We start from the raw sequence: 17,629 nt of genomic DNA on the forward strand, positions 1-17,629 counted from the left end.
CAGTGAGGAAGAGAGGGAGGGAGAGGGGACTGCAGGATCTGTATGCCCAGTGCAGTCAGGGCTCCCTCCTCCTCTTTTTCCTCCTCCTCCTCGACAGCTGTTGCTACTGCCGCCCAGCGAACACCACTTTCGTCGGGCAGCAGACAGACGATCCAGAGGCTGGGGAGTCAGTAGAGACACAGCCCAGCCCGTCTCAGCACAGCTCAGCACAGCCCAGCTCAGCCACTTCAAGAGGCAGGGGAGGGGAGACACTAGCGCACAGCCAACGCTGCAACGCGCGCATGCACACACACATACACACACACACACACACACACATACACGCACACACACACACACACACACACACAGACAAACACTCCTCCTCTCTCTCTTGCTCTCTTTCCCTCTCTCTCTCTCTGGTGCTCGGCTCCGCACAGCTCCTCTACTCATTCGCTGCTGATTCACTCGCTCACTCGCTTGCCTCTCTTCTGCCAGTCCCTCTGCCTTGCTGCGCTCTGCCTGCCTGCCTGAGAATGGTCCAGCCGGTGCCTGGGGGTCTGCTGTCGCGGCCTGTCTGAACACACGCATAAACACACAGAGTCAATCGACACGCGGAAGCACACATACACAAACTGGAGAGCAATGTGAGAGGTAAGAGCTTGGTTCATAACCCTCCTCCTTGTCTCATTGGTTTATCTAGATCTTTCCTCCTGTGTGTGCTGCAGTCTTTACTTTCCAAAGTAGCGCCTGTGCAGTGGAGCATAGGTAGAGATATGGGGATTGTTTGCTTTAGTGTGTGCTGTGTGTGTACATCCAGTATGTGGGCCACAGGGTTAACATCTATTTGTTACGGCTTGTTTTATAGATATAGGCACACGCACACATGCACAGACACATGCACACACACAGTTAGACACATTCTTGGCTCAAAGCAGCCAGTCACACAATAGCTACTTCCTGAGGGTAGCGCTAGTTAGCAAGAAAATTTGCTGGTGTGTGTGCGTGTGTGTTTGGAGGGCCGTGGTTGTTCCAGGAAGCAGTGGAGAGGATCAATAGATCGCCCACTCAGCTTTCATTCCCTTCGTCTGACTCAACATTAGACATGTTGGGAGTTATCCTCCAGGGCTTGGTTAACAAGGGGAAGGGTAAAATTTGTTTCTCTTTTACCTCTTTTACCTCCTTTGCTGCGTCAGCCTAAAGGGGGAAGCATGGTTTTGCATGTGTGTATGTGTGTTTCTACGTGTGTGTGTACTGTGTAAGGCAAACTCCCGCCCCATTGCATGTAAATTATGTGTGACATGTGAAGCCGCTGCTACCTTATATGGTGAGCACAGTATTTCAGTACAGTAGAATCTTGCCAAGCATTCCGGGTCGCGGGAAGAGAGAGTGTGTGAGAGGGTGACTCTGTCTGTGGGAGTGTGTGTGTGTGTGTGGGGGTGTGTGTGTGTGTGTGTGCGTGTGTGTGTGCGTATGTGTGTGTGTGTGTGTGTGTGTGACTAAGTGAGTGTTTGCATGCGTCTGACAGAGGGGGAGTAACTGAGAGAGAGGAAGAAAGTTGAAGAGAGAAGGAAAGGGGCAAGAACGAGAGAGAGACAGGGAGAAGGAGACCCAGTAAATGGAGGGATTTTACTTGTCGATGTAGTAAAAGTAAGTAACTTCCTACTTTATTAAAGCTTTGGGAGATTACGTGTGATTGCCCTGTAATGTTTTTCATTCTTTTCAGGAGTTAAAACCGTCTGTGTGGATCATACTGAGATAAATGGGCAGAAAGTGTTTTCATAGCGATAATAACTGGCTATATATCAGACTCGAGTACGAATTTTTCCATGTTTTTTGTAAACATTTGTTCCTTCGTAGAGTGCAAAAACTGTCTGAATAACGGCAGGACGTACATCTGGTAAAATACAGAGCTAGAGCTCGAGAACCGTCAGAGCTTTTAACTCTAGCCTTTACTCCCTCTTCTCCTCTCTTTGTCCGTCTCCTCACCACCTCTGCCCTCCTCCCACTGGCCTCTCCGGGCTTCCTCTTGGTGGTGTGTCTGTGGTTGGGGCAATGATGAGGAATGTTGTTGTTGTGACTTAGAGGGATTCAGTGTGGCTCAGACAGTAGCTCACACACACAAGTATGTGCGTACATGCAAGCATGCGCAACACAGACAGATGTGTGGCAGATTGCATTGTTGAGACTTAAAATCCCCATGGTAGCCCTGCTGCAGGTAGACTGTCAATTTCTGTCTGGCAGGAGCCTGAGGAACGTGCTGTTGTTGTCAATGTGAATATAGTAGGCAATAATGCCAAAGATCACACTGCTGTCTCTGCGTACAGTTGTATATGCATGTGAATTCAGGTGCAAATTGCTCTGCATGAATGTGCGTTGCCTATGATCTAGGATCTGCCCTACAGACAGGATTATGTGCATGGCTGAATATGCGCTGACAGGTTAAGCCTTTATTACACGAGGGGCTTCTCTGTATGTTCCTACTGTGTTATGACCACATTTCAACCCCTCTGAGCAACAGTTTGACACAGCTTTGGCTGAGTAAGACACCTTCCACTTAACAAAATTTCAAGCTAAGCTAAAATGAATTGACTTCAACAACTGTGGGAGACTCAGTTCTTTATTACACCAGTAATTGAATTTAATTGAGTCTTTAACTCGCCATACAACATATCAAGCAACCAGTAATAATTTTAGGCTTCTGTTTTCAGACATTTCAGTATAGAGACTACAAAACCACCAGTGTTCACCTGTATCTGAACTACACAACACTCCTAATCAGCAGGGCAAGTAGCATGTGGAGCTGCTGTTTGTGGAGTCAGTAATAAGCATCTGGTTATTTCTTTGTTGTTCTGTCCAGAAGTACACATGTCAACACAAGCCTTGCCCTTGTTTTTCTTCACCCAAGGTGCATCAGCCCCTGCTCACAGCCCTGACATCTTAAAACTCTCCGTCTGTAAAATAGAGACAGGCAGTTGTAACATGAAATAATACATTCCAGCCCATACAGTCTTTTTCTCTCACTCACAGTCTCTTTCTGTCACTCTTTCTGTATCAATGTGACTGGGTCTGTTTGCCTCAGTATATTAAGAAACAAGCCTCTACACAAGTCAGAGAATGTGGGTATGCTACATGCATTAGCATCATCGGCCCTCTATTAAAATGTTTGCCTAAATGAAAATTATAAAGATAACTAATGCAGAAGATAAAACTGGTCACTGGCTTCGTATGTGTGCATGTAATATGCTGATAAAAAAGCTAAACGTAGGTGCTGTGTGTGCCTTGTGATAATTGGCATATATGATTAGACATTCATGTGTATGCTCAGGAATTAAAAAGATTCTGTTCTATATGTATTTAAATAAATAACATGACATTAATTACACAAAACGGCTAGAATGTATTTGGAAAAGAAATTCATTTTTTTCATTGGCCCACAGTATATATTACTGTCTGTAAATTTTCATTGTCGCCCGAGGGATAACAACTAGGTTTAACCATATGTGTATATACACAGATGGATGCAAATAAAATGGGAAAAGCAACACAAACAACATCTTAGTAAGGTGTTGATCCACCATGATCTGCAGCTTAATTTCAGTATAGCATAAATTTTGCTAAACTCTAATGGAGGGATAAACATCATTCCTCCAAAAGATATTGCCTCATCTAATATCCCCATTCAAAATCCCACAGGTGTTCTATTAGGTTGAGATCTGATGACTATTAAGTTTATAGATTTACATTGTTTTAATACTCACCAGTTGTTCACTTGCTATGCTTCTTCACTTATTGATTCAGATTTTTCTGAAATGTGTCACCTGCCTGTATATGTACAAATCACGTCTCAGCACGTTGGCGCTGAGAACATAAATTTGAGCCAATGAGCCACTCATTAAACCGTAAGGACAGCCATTATCCTCGCTGCCCGCTGACTTCACCACATCCTTATACGTACATATGCACACAAAGATGCAGTGTTGCACACAGTCAGATATTCACCACAGCTTAAGAATACTCAGTGTCAGGACACATAGAGGTTTGTGTGTTTTGTATAGGTTTGCATTTGTGTGTCTTGTCAGTTTGTGTGTGTGTGTGTGTGTGTGTGTGTGTGTGTGTGCGCATAGCTCTGTCCATGTATGCTAAACAAGAGATCGTATTGTCTACAAAGGTTTGCTCTCAGAGGAATCAATAGGCTTTGTTTCTTGTGTGTTCCTTGCCTAAGACTCTTTCAGAACCGCGTTATTTAATCCGATGACAAATAAGTCAGTAAAACTAATAGTTGAGAGGAGATGATGACTTGACGATGACGCTAGGGAGAATGGTAACAATACTAACTATGGTCAGGACTACTGTGTAACTACTGTGTGGAGCATGGACGTCTGTATCAGCTGTGTGTCATCAATAAACTTTATTCATAACATCCAAACTCAAAAATAAGATGTTAAACAAACAGTGTATTAGTTGCCCTAACCCTGACCCTTAGATTCATTTTAAGCAGACCTTACTTGGTGAGATCTCTGAACAATATGAAAGGTGGCATAGAAGAGCTATGGTGTATAGAGTAGCAGCCATTAGTCAGTGAGGAGAACATGCTCACATGTCAGTGTATGCACTAGTGTGTATGTGTTTACGTAAAGGTCAGTGAGGGCAGCATTGACATGCTATAACCTGAGCACATGGAGCGGCAGCAGCGAGGCCTAGGGTGTTGCATTTCCAGCGTCCTCCACTGAGATGACCTGTCTCAGCACACTGTCACCCTGACTACACCTCTGTCAATATGCTGAAACCACTCCTTTTACTGAACAGCAGCAAACCAAAGGAGATGAACGGCTCTTTCTCTGCAGTCAAAGCTGAAAAAAAAAAAAAAATCGCGCTAGAAGCTGTGGTTTGTCGGTTAGCTCCCGGGCGCCATAGCAGATATTTCAATATAGAAGTAGCATATCTTTATTTATTATCTCCACTCATACTGCATCAGTTCGCCCCAGTGTATTTTTTCTTATGTGAGCATGCAGTGCCTCCAATAACATGACCTGTGCTGAAGGTCCATGTCCATGCTGAACTAGACAGTTAATATAGCTTAAGTCATTTTTCAGGAAGTCTTATCATAACTGTGAACCACACCCTCTTCCTTGTTGTTTCTTGCAGTTGGTCATAATGACAACTTTAAGACCAGCCCAGATTAGTATGTTGCTTTGATTGTACTAACTTTTCAATCAGTTGAGACATGTCTTCATAACAAAACATCTCTCTCTGTCCAAGAAAAACCTCATAATATCAGAGCACCATCCATCACAGTCCACCAAGCAAATCACTGGCAGGTTTTATGCATAGTTTGCGCTTTGGTGAAGGTGAAGGGTGGATTTCGACAGCGTTGAGAACAGATTTGTTGTTTGACTCATTACCAAGAGAAAGGAAAAGACGGGCAGGCTTGTTTTTCATGTCAGAAACTGTCTGAGCCGTTGAGGCATATGCGGGCGTCACATGACCATGAGCCGATGCTGATGTGCTAATATTGAAGACATACTTCCTCTTCTTGCAACCACGTAATGTTTCTACCACGTGTCCAAAAGGGTTATAGGAAGCATACAGTCTCTCTTGCTGGTTCTCTCGCTATCTCCTCTTCCTCCAGTGTGGTTGACCTTGCACCAGCTTGCAAGACCTTGGAATCTGAGGGAGTGCTGATGAGGGTGCTGGAAGAGAACGCAAGACAGACAGTGACATTGAAGGCACAAAGACACAAGCATGGAAGGAGTTGAGGGAGGTGGAAAGAACAGGAATACCAAAGAAGTCAAGGATCCACTGGTTAAAACAGAATAACGTCTGGTTAGAGGAAAGGAGTAGATCATATTAAACAGTCATCTATTTTAAATGGATGCCTCGGAGACAAAGAGCACTGACAGTTCAAGTGGAATTAGATAGAGGGAGTGGCATACTGACATGAAAGACCATTGAGATGAAGAAATCAATAGGGGAAGGATGGCCATGTCCAGACATGATGGATCATGATGAGCCCTCATTATCACTCTGGCACTGTCTTACACCATACTACATTGTCTCTCTCTCATACAGATGTCTGTTCGTCTATCTCTAATAGAAACCATAGAAACTTATGTATCAAGTCATCACATTCTCTCATATGATTGAAGACAGCCCCTGGCGCCTTCAATTTAAAAAAAAATTCTATATACAGTATATAATAGGTGTCTCTGTTTCTCATTAGTTCATTTCCAGCTGTGGCTTGAGTTCAGTCTGATGAATTCAGAAAAGGTCGTTACTCACCTGAATTTAACTTATGAAAAAGTATATTTGTGGAGTAATAGTGCGTTGCTTTCAACTCTGTCAGACTGAGCCAGAGAAACAAATACAAGTAACATCAACATTATGAGATATTAAAAACACAGGTCCCAGGATATACAGGGTTACACAGAAAGATTAGACTTGGCTGACTTGACATTTTCACAGCAATGAAGACGAAATGATGAATTAGAGTAAGTTCATGGGAACAGAGGCATGCCCTAAGTAATGAAAACATAAAAATGGCGTATGTTGGACTCGTTTCATTCCAAAACAAGACATTCAGTCCAGTCGCTTTTGGTCAAAAATGTATTTTGGTATTAAAGGGCTATTAATCTGACAAAGAAACATTACTGCTTCTCATTTAAAAAATAGCAGCATTTAATAAAACGTTACGATCTGTCATTTGAAAATATTGAGCAGTGAGGTGATATATCTTCTCATGTTTGTATATTATTGAAAAGGGAATTTATTTTATGTCTAAAGAGCATGTTATGGAAGATAATTTGCAGTGTTTGTGTGTTAATGTGTGCACCTGTGTGTGTGTGCACCTGTGTGTGTGTGTGTGTGTGTGTGTGTGTGTGTGTGTGTGTGTGTGTGTGGTGAGGGTAGGGCAGTTGTAACATTTCTGTTGCGATTATGCTAGCAATCCAAAGGTCATTTGTAGCAGTGATGCTATTTTTGCTATCGTACGGGTCATCCAAGGTGAAACTAAGCAGTTTCCTCCTTCACTCTCTCTCTCTCTCTCTCCAACATATATCCATGTTGCTGGGTCATCATGACCTGGGCTGCACTGCTACAGGGCTCTGATGTAGCGTGTTGCAGTGTTGCAGTGCTGTAAAGTTAGCAGTGGTTCGTAGGATTGCTGAAGGGGCACATGCTGTTCTGGGAAAAGCGATTTCTCTACACAGGGTGTGGTGAGTTACCCTGCCTGTGCGATAAGAGCAGAATGGGCCCCTGGGAGCCCAATCATTCAAATTCCCCTAGCAAACCCTGTACAATGGATTCACCAAAAATAGAACCACTGGCAGCATTACAAAATTCTCAACAAAAAAACAACCCATGATTTCTTCTGCATGTAATAAATGGGGCATTATAAAAGTGAAATAATAAGCATTATATTATCACAGCAGACAGGTTCACAAGTGTGTGAGATCATTGCAACATGGCCTTTCATCATAGGTTGTTTGTCTTCAAGAAATTTATCATCTGTTCACGAGGAATCAAGAAGTCATAGCAGAGTTATTAGTTCAGTCTGTCTCTCTCTTTCTCTCTTTCCCCAGTAGCAGGCAGGTCAGCCTCCTCTTTGCTCCTCCCCCTGTTCTCACCTGGCGTTCAGCCCAGAATGTTGCTGCAACCTTACTAGCTCTCATTGGTCCCAACTCTCACACCTCTTCGCAAGAAGGGAAATGACTAACCTCTTCTCCCTCATGCCCTGCCTTGACTTCCCCCTTGCTTTCACTCTCTTCCTTTCTTTCACCTCTAAACACATTTTCAATGGCCGGCTTTGCTGTACTCAAATGTAAGTGATACAGGATTTGATCTGATTTTCCTGCATCGACCAGAAGAGGTGGAAAGTTGTGAATGGCTGCTTTGTGCATATCTGTGTGTGTGTGTGTTTGTGTGTGGCGTGGCGTGATGAGCGTGTGTGCGACCTATGTGTGTTTAGAGCGCAGGGCGGGTGAAAGTATTATTTGTTTTAGCTGACACCCCTGCATTTCTGACATTTTTACATATTCTTCATTCCCACAGCTGCAAAGCTTAGTGGCATGACTTTAAAAAACACTAGAGGTCAGAACCTCCTGTGAAAGATAAATGAGTGAGAAAATAAAGGTGAAAGCTTTCTTTGGACGTGTATCGTCAGACTAATCTTTCTTTCTGTCTTTCTTTCTTTTGTGTCTCTCTCTCTCTCTCTCTCTCTCTCTCTCTCTCCCCAGAGGAAGTGCCTTCCCTGATGTCTGCTGCAGCTTTGACCTGCTTCTACAGCTGAAGCTCCACCCTCCCTCCCCCCCGCCTCGCTCGCTTGCTGCCACAGTAACACGAGTACAAGGACAGCAACCACACCCTCCTCGCAGCCTACGCTCCGGCCCACTCGTCCATTCACCATCATCACCATCCACTCCTCGCGGCAGGGCTCCAGCCTCAGCTCTCCTCACCAGACGGCCTCGCTGCCAACTGCTCTCCACCAGCTGACCAGCCTTACCACAGCAGCCCGATACACCACCAGGCCCACGCAGCATCTCACCCACCTTGCCTTTAACCTTCGCCTTCGACCCTCTAAGCCTCCACTGGGTCCTCAGTGTCCTTAACCTACCTGTAGCAGGCTACACCCAGACTATCACCTTTGTTGCCTGCTTCACTGCACCGAACCAGAGGGCTCTCAGTTTGGCCTGTCCATCTGTTTGCCACCTTGGCTTATGAATGCTGTAGATGAGACTGTTCAGCAAGCAATAAACAGTGAAAGAGAAAAGTCAAGCCAAGAGTGGCAACTTAATTGTTAGGCTAAGTCATCTCCCGGATATAATCCCTTTGTCAGTGGTTGTTGGATCAGGAAAATGATCCAATAGCATCCCCAGCGAAACGTTGTGCTGTAACATTTCACTTTGGACAAGGAGCCGTCTCAATCAATAGGAGCTTCTCTTTCTTTCTGAGTATTTCATTTCAGCTTCACACACGAGTGTCACAGACTTTAACCGCACCAACAAAAAAAACAAAAAGAGACCTTAAAGTTGTGGATTAAAACACTAGAGGTACTTTATTCACATTTAAACAGATCTCAGCTTGGAATACCTTTTACCAGCGTGTTACCATGGCGATGAACATAGCACATATTCGTGACACAAAGTGGCTGACACTGGAGGTATGTAGGGAGTTCCAGAGGGGTACGTGCTCACGCTCCGACCAGGAGTGCAAGTTCGCTCATCCGGCCAAGAGCTGTCAGGTGGACAACGGACGGGTCATCGCTTGCTTCGACTCACTCAAGGTAAGAAACAGGAGGAGGTGAACAGGATGTCCGGAGGTCAGAGTTCAGACAGAGACATAGGCCACAGATAAGAGACTGTGCACATTCAGTCTGACAGGTAGTTTAAGGGAATGTATGGAGTTACAAACTGGAAATATCAGTAGTTTATAGTTAACATCATATGTTAGAGTACACCATCTGCCCAGGGCATGTGCTGTCTTTGGTCCCACCTTCTTCTGGTCAGGTGACTGGAACGTGTGATCAAGGGCACAGAAAGGAGGGGGGGTTCAGCTTTTTAGATTCAGGAAACAGAAGTCAGGCGTTTCTAACACAGTACTGTGGAATTTTCTAGGGCAGACTGAAGTATCTTGACTGGTGTTTACTGCATTTAGTTCAAACAGGAGTCATTTAGGAGTTAGTTGCACTTCCAACTGATTACATTGTACATAAACACAGTTGTATGAATTTACAACATCAGCACAGACCCTCTGGAAGTGATAAACATTGCCATGTGCCAGCTTTTGAATAGGAAAACACAAATGAATCGGCTGTCACATGTACAAACTCATGGATGCCCTGAGCACAACACGTCTCAACAGCTAGCAAGGAACGAGGCGATAGCATCATCATGAAGCTCTCACCCAGTCAAACCACTTCCTGTGTAGAGGCCTAGGGGCAGTTAGAGGGGGTTTCTGTGTGTTTGTATGTGCGCATGTGTGTTTTAGAGCAAAGTTGGGGGCAGATTTGGGGCACCGTATGCAGTAATTTTCCATTTGTGGACGGCAGCAGGAAGGCAAACACCTCTTTTTCTTTCACTCCCTCATTCTCACTCTTTCCCAATCTGTCTTTTTATCAGAGCACAGGATCTCTAGAGATGGGTGGACCTCAACCCAAATTTTCCAGCACAGACATATACACACACAGGTTTTTTACTTCTGTTTGTATTCTGCCCCTGCAGACATTGGTGACTCGTGGTCATTGGCAGTGTGTGAGCAGGGCAGGGTTATGATGAGGACAGCGTGTGTGAGTCGACTCAGAGAACAGTGTTTATAACCAGATGTGGACAGAGGAACATTGTCAGGCCCATGCCTTACTCTTCCCAAGTTTCCTCACGATCTGCTAACGCCTTGCATGTGTGTGTGTATGTTTGTCAAAATGACAAGCTAAATTAAATAATAATTCTTGACTCCTACTTTTATAGTTTTGGGCATCATTCCTATCGATGGGAACTGCCACCATCATACTTCCTTATTTCAGAGATTTTACAATTTAATTGAAAAATCTGGGAATGTGGCTACTTTGCTAAAAAAGAATCTTGACAGGGCAAGAGGCACAAGCAGTCATACGATCAGACTGGTTTTAAGTATGTAAATAATATTATACTTAAATAATATCATATTTAAGTATGATGTATCATACTTAGCATAGTTTTACAATGCAATAAGTGATTATAGCAAACATTTCTGATGTACTCATTTGTGGTTTTACGTCCTCATAAAGAAGTAAATAATCTGGCTAAACTGTTGGTTTGTTTACAACTGGTGATATGGCCTGATTCATCATTTCACTGATGTTGCTGTTTTCCTAGATCTCAGAAATTAATTGGCTGTGTAAAATGTTATAATAATCAATAAAATTGTGGCCAAAACTACAAAAGGAAGTCCTAAGTCGAAAGAAACTGGAATCCTTCAGCAGCAATGAAACTGCTACAAAAGCACGACGCAGAAGTGTCCTCCTGATTATCTGGACCTCACAGGCCCCTTAGTTCAATACGGTGACCACATTCACCGACAAAACAGTGGAACTTTTATCTACAGGCGGAGGGATCTCGATACGTGAACATATGTTTAAATTGTCATTCATGCTGAGGTCGAGGTCAGCCACTGGAAAGGAGTAGCTGGCAGATATATGGAACTATTTGAAGGAACCCAGGGGCCTATTTTAGTAGTTTGGACTCATTTTCCACTAGGACTTTTGTATTAATGGAGATGGGTGATACTTTTTTTAACCAATCGCCCCATTTTTTCCACTGGTAATGAAAAACAGAGCAGGTCTCTAAAACCCACAGTGGAAAAAACAGCAGGAGAGAGCGCAAGAGAAAGAGAAAGAAAGGAAGAATGGAGGAAATCTAAAACGAAGGCTGTTGCTGTATTTGCATAAATACACCAGCAGATAAGACCTAAAGATAAAACATATAAGCACAGACACCTTCACCACGTTGTGACAGTTCTACCATTTCATAAACCCACAAACACGTTCACTGACAAAAATCACTTGTCCTACTTCACTGTCACACAGGTTGAGTTGTTGAAATAGGACAAATTCTCAATTTAGTTGTGTTACATGAAACCACATCACTCCCCATGACTAGTCTTGCACCCACACACACACACACACACACACACACACACACACACTAATGCACCCTCTTGGACACATGTGCACACACTTTCTGTCCATGAGAGAGGATCGACCTTCTTTTCGAGAAGTGTATAATTAGAACAGGTCTCACATGATCGCCAGTGCATAGCTGAGCAGGTCACACCCAAACCCAGTCATTTCCCCAACAGCCACTCTCTCTCTTTCTGTCGTCTTTTTTACATGGCACACACACTCGCACACACAAACATGGGTCCTGCACTAAACCATGCTTGTAGAGTGCATGCTGAGGGAATTAGAGAAGGGAATATATTTGTACCAGAAACAGCAGGACCAGTTAAATTGCAATTTTTCATGGGAAGATGTTCATAACACTAATCAGATGTGGATGATATAAGCCTCAAGCAAGACAATCAGTCAGAACCGAGTTTTCATCTAGGTCACAGAATTAAAAGAGTTGCGGTGTGTGTGCGCCTGTGTTCGCGCAAGTACAATATACATGCATGTGTGGGTGTTCACTGGCCTTAGACTTGGCCTTAACCCCAGAGTTCAGCCCTTTGTGTAGCCTGTGTATCTGCTTGGTGCAGCACAGACAGCTCAGCTATGTCAAAGTGGGGTAAATATTTGGAGAAGGATAATGGCTGCCTGGACTCCCTGATTTAAAGTCAGCTTTGTAACTTTGTGTATTAATGATTAACTACTCAGCAGACAGGTTAGCAATGATACGCTGATACTAAATCTGTTTTAAACGGCTCTTATTTACAGCTAAGTATTTAGACCTGCATTAGTATAAAGGCAACATAATAACTGATGAGACAGGTGGAAAAGTGTGATGCAGCATGTGATCCTCTGAGCTGCACAGTGACTGACAAAAATATAAATAGGAGGGTTTAAAATGCACGTGATATGTTGAGGAAGTAACCTACTTTAATGTTCGGTAGTTGTAATCACATGTGCTCTCTACGTCTTTCACTAAAGCATTCCTAATTAGATTGGAGTTTAATAGTCAACTCAGGTTGCAGAAGCAAGTGAGCTAATGCATGCCTCATTAGTTTATACTAGAATGAGTTGGAGATAATATAGCTTACTCTCTACAGTAAATGAACTGTAAGCTCCACCCCACCCACACAGAGGAAAACTGCCATCTTATTTCATGTGCTGTACCATCCTACAAGCCTATTCTAGTCCACTTCTTCTTCACTCCTTTTCCTTTCCTCCATTGGTTGTTTTCATTCTCCTCCCATCTTGGTAGCTCCTTCTGCTTGATTTCCCGCTCAGTCTGGTTTTTGCCTCATTTACTTCAGGCCACACCCATCCCTGGACAGGGTGGTTCACATTACACCCTGGTAGACCAACACACACACACACACACACACACACACACACACACTTGAACTCATACGTGATGAATATAGGGGCTGGAGTGACATCAGCTGTGACCTTGTGTGAACTTGTGTGAACCAGCAGCGGCAGGTCTTTGTTTACGGCCCAACACTCCGGTCCATGTTGTAAAAACAAGGAGTGGTAACTGTCTAGCATAGAGAAGTAATAGTCTGATCACACACACAGTAACACACAACATAGACCTTGTACTTTGTCCACCTGCAAGCCTGACACACCCACTGTCATCATGTCTGAGTTCTGAAAAAAAGAGAGAGTGTGACCGTGTGACCGTGTGTGTGTGTGTGTGTGTGTGTGTGTGTGTGTGTGTGTGTGTGTGTGTTACATCTGTGTTCGTGGTGCTGTTCCAGCGGGTTTCTTTGTGTTACTACACTGTTCTGAGCCAAGATTACATTCCTGCAGAGCAGAGGGCGGGTAAATACCTCTTATTTATCTCTCTCTGTCTCTCTCTCTCTGTGTCTCTCTCTCTCTCTCTCTCTCTTGCTCACTCTCTCTCTCTCTCTCTGTCTATGTCTCTATCTGTCTTTCCTCTCATTTTGCTGACCATATTTTGACAGCATGTTTATATTCTGTGGTTAGATGGAACAGTCAGGTTATACACACACACATAGGCTAACACACACACACACACACACACACATACACACTGAGTGGTGGTTGGCCAGACAGACGTGTGGGGTAAATATTAGCGGCGTTGCTAGTCGACAGTGTTTTTTATGATTTCAAACAAATTGTCCAGCCAATCTCTGGGCAGTAAAATCAACATGTCGTGCTGTCTCTCTGTGTAAGCATATGGTTATGAGTTCAGAGGGCTAGTGTGTATTTGACACTGCTGTCACATGCAACACACTACATTAAAAGACACACTGCACTTGGCCACGTGCAGGGAACAGTTGTCTTTTCTGTGGACAGTGATGAACTGCTAAAAACCAGAGCAAAATAGCAATGTTTAGCTTGTTTGAAGTGTTTAATTTATCTTAGTATTTTATGTGAATCCTAGTTCAAAGCTTAAAAATGCTTATACTGTTACAATATGCATTTTGTACAGTCTTTCATGTATTTTTTTTTCTGGATGCTGCATGACATTAAGCATGAGTGTAAATAAAACAAAGATGGAATGATCTGACATGTTAAACTGTCCACTGCATTTGACATAAACAGATCAAACTTCCTTCTTCAATAGATCTGTGCCACACTCAGATACAATCCAAGCGCAGTGTTTATCTGCACAACAGCCACAGATGGGCGTGTGGAATCCAAAGCCACTCGAAGACGTGTGATCCTCACATTGCTTGCTTCACTGGCTTCTTGCCAAAATTTTGTAGCCCATAGAAAACAATGAGAAGGAAAGGAAAGGGGACACCTGTGCAGAATATTATAATGTCAAAATACGACCAAGACAAAGGTGTTTTCAGGATGATGGTTTCATCACACCTGTGATCAAAAAGGTTTGTTTTCAGTAGCGCTGTGCTAATCTCCAGTCATGGTACTGCAGTGATGCTATAATCCAGACAGACACTGTTTTTTTGGATCCATATGGGCTTCTGTCCTCAGCAACTGACGCATGGAACCTCCATCCTAATTGGATTTTTAATAGGATATCTGTGGGTGCACCCACAATGAATATTTCGCTCCCTAAATTAACAAAGGGTGGATTCAGTCATCCATAAGATACAGCTTTTACTAGAAGACAGCTGTTCATATCATAGTGTCTGTGCTCAGTCTTCTCCATAGCTGATTAAAATGAGCAGGTTTCACTAGATAAGAGTGTGTGTGAGTCACATTATGGGGCTTTTATTTTAGTAACTAGGGTCTTTTACATCTCTGTCTCCTGGTGTTGATGGGTCCATTCTTACGCCTTTCTCGCTTTCATGCTTGGGGGAGATTTGTGTTTTGACCACACTAATCCTGGTATACAAACACGCAACTCGCAGACACATACACAGAGTCGTTCTTTGCTCTGCTCATTTCGTGGTGTGTGCATCCTTGTCAGATCAGGGCGGCAGTGCATTTTGTCTTTGAGCTTATGTGACGGGAGATCAGCGACAACAGCCCGTCTTTCTTCTCAGTGTCAGCCGTCCCTGTCCCTCCATCACACTGGGCCCCTTTATAACACCACTGATACAATGATTACTTCTCTAGCCTCTCTTCTCTGTTTCTCTTTCTCTCTCTCTTTAACATACAGACATACCATGAAACCTCACATAGCTGGAGGGCTTTTTTCCTTCAACAGTCAACAAATATTGATGGATCACAGCCACAATTGTGAAATGTACGACTGCAATATTACATAATCTAAAACTCATAAACATGCATCAGTATGCAGTCACGCATACATTTCTAACAGTTGGTATGTCACTTGGTTTGCATTAAAAGATTTACATCCAGGGATTTATTGGATACCACAACCTCCAAGCAACTATTAAAGATATTAATTAGAGCAAATATTGGCAAATATTGAAATTTTTACTTTATAAATGTAAAGCTTTTTATATCCGGACACTGTCGAGGGAAATCAGCCCTCACCATGCTTTATTTTTTTGTAAAAGCTTTATACAAATCAACTTTTTAATGCTTGTGACAAGGAATTTCCAGCTAGAAGTTATGGTTGGCTACACCTGGCAGACATGAGCACCCGACGCAGAAAAACATGGTTCAAACCCACAGAACTTTATTTAAAATTCAGCTGGAGATCCCCAAATTTTCAATAATACATTTCAATAATGATAATAATAATACTGTGAATCCCACCTGTTTAGGGTGTTGTGATAATGGCTCCATCATTACTCATAAAAACTATATAAAGAGATACATTTAACTTTAAAAGAGGGAAACTAGACAATAAGGGATGAAATAGTTTTTCGTAATCTCAATGTACCTTCAGCCTCATAACTGATCTGACTTTCCCTAATTATCTCTATTCATCTCTGTCTCTAAGTTTCTCTTTCTATGTCTTTCTTGTCATCTCTCTTATTACCCCTCACATGCAAACAGTCACATATCTAGTCATCAGTCAGCTCAGCCATTATCCTCCCATTAGACAGGTGAGAGGTGAGCTTGAGGGCACAGTTACTCGCTTAAACTCAGCTCTCTCAACACCTTTTCACACTGCTCCTCCCTCTTGCCAGCTGTTAGGTCCATCAGTCAAGTTTACCCTGCCCTTTATCTATCAAATTGTGAAAGAGTTCGTGCCAGAGGCCGCAGGGGCATATGCCTGCTGGTTAGCAGTGGTGAAAGGCACGAGAATGTGAGGCAACAAGGAAAAAACATAGTTGCGGTAGCTGTTCATCTGTTTTTCTCTCGTTCAATTGCTGTCTCTGTCTATCTTCTTTTTTTCTTTTTTTTTTTTTTAAGAGCATTCCTTCTCAGAATCACAGTGCCTGGGCCTGTTAAACTCACAGCATTAGTCTTAATCACTTTCTCTGATTCAGTGTTGAGTCTGATTCCTCCCATTGCTCTTTGTAGGCCAAGGTAGATCTACCACGAAACTCCATGAACACTAACCTTAACTTTGCAAAAATATTCCCATTTTATCAGGTTTTGTTGTATGACATTAAGCTAAGGGTCTGAAAAGTGAATCAAGTCGGCATGTAAACACACCACCAACATCCTCACAAATGATGTTGTCTCCTTTTTGGCTCGTCAGGATCCATCATGTGTCCTTGTTTTTTGACCTGAAATCGTGGCACCACCTGAGGGCCAATTAGTGTTATTAGTTTTGTGTGACAACCACAGACCGCTTCAGTCTCTATTTACACTGCCTTATATTGCACTGCATCCCCTACATTGTCTATTACTCATACCAGGTACATAACTTAGAATTAGTAGTGTTATTACTTTCATCGCTTTCCCCAATTACATAATAATTTATCTCAACATTCTGTATTTTTTTAAAAGCATCGGTGCATGACATTTCCTTCCTCATGTTGGCTTACTTTTTATATGTGTTTCTGGATTAATTACAGTATGACCCGTTAAAAATTGTTGACTCGAGGCTGATTGGTAGAACGTCATTGATTAGATGCTGGTTGTTGTACTATTTATTGATCAAAAACTGCAAATGAGAGTGGTTAGCTCAGTGAGAAACTTTCAGTGTCTGGAATTCAGTAAATTCGGTTTATCATGTAATAGAATAAATTAGTCATTCCTCTGGATGGTTTTTCCTGCCTTATTTCTGGATATCAACACTTTCTTAAACAATTTAAATTTCCTTCGAAACCAGTTTACAGTACATCTGCAGTTCAAAGCAATTAAAACGTGTGAAGAAGGAATATGAGGCAAAATCTCTTCTTTAAACTGCAGTAAGAGAGCGAGAAAGAGGGCGAAAGCATCCTGCTTGTGCTAGTGCCAAATCCAAAGGAGATAATCACACGCAGAAAAGGATTAGGCCAGTTGACAGTGAGATTAGAGTTGCGGATAGGATTACAGTCTGTTAGATCAGATTAGCATAATACATGCCAGATTAAATCTGTTAGGGCTGCAAACCAAATTAATCATCTTCCTGGTGGTTGTTACTTGGCCAGTGATGGAAGAGACTTTTTCTTTGTGCTCCTACAATACAGGTGTCACAGAGCTGAGGAGGAAGTGAACCCTGTGCAGATAGGGGGGGGG

The 17,629-nt window shown here is 42.9% G+C and overlaps 1 protein-coding gene across 21 annotated transcripts in view; it reads left to right on the top strand.

Moving 5' to 3' along the window:
• LOC111654426 (muscleblind-like protein 1) overlaps nt 1-17,629 on the top strand; it is a 41,379-nt gene that overhangs the window by 4,718 nt on the left and 19,032 nt on the right. For 3 of the 21 annotated variants that reach the window (XM_023405417.2, XM_023405423.2, XM_087173755.1), the window contains exons 1-2: nt 123-633; nt 8,214-9,259. In XM_023405417.2, coding sequence (XP_023261185.1) covers nt 9,086-9,259 — 174 coding nt within the window. In that variant the 5' untranslated portion in view covers nt 123-633; nt 8,214-9,085. Of the gene's footprint in view, nt 1-121; nt 634-1,374; nt 1,630-7,172; nt 7,194-7,670; nt 7,799-8,213; nt 9,260-17,629 lie in introns of those variants that run through there. The other 18 variants (XM_023405430.2, XM_023405426.2, XM_023405431.2 and 15 more) reach the window with 12 other exon arrangements.

This window comes from Seriola lalandi, unplaced genomic scaffold (assembly GCF_002814215.2).
Source record: "Seriola lalandi dorsalis isolate HSWRI2012SDOR001 ecotype SW California unplaced genomic scaffold, Sedor1 jcf7180002054277, whole genome shotgun sequence".
In the NCBI taxonomy this organism is placed as follows: Eukaryota; Metazoa; Chordata; class Actinopteri; order Carangiformes; family Carangidae; genus Seriola; species Seriola lalandi.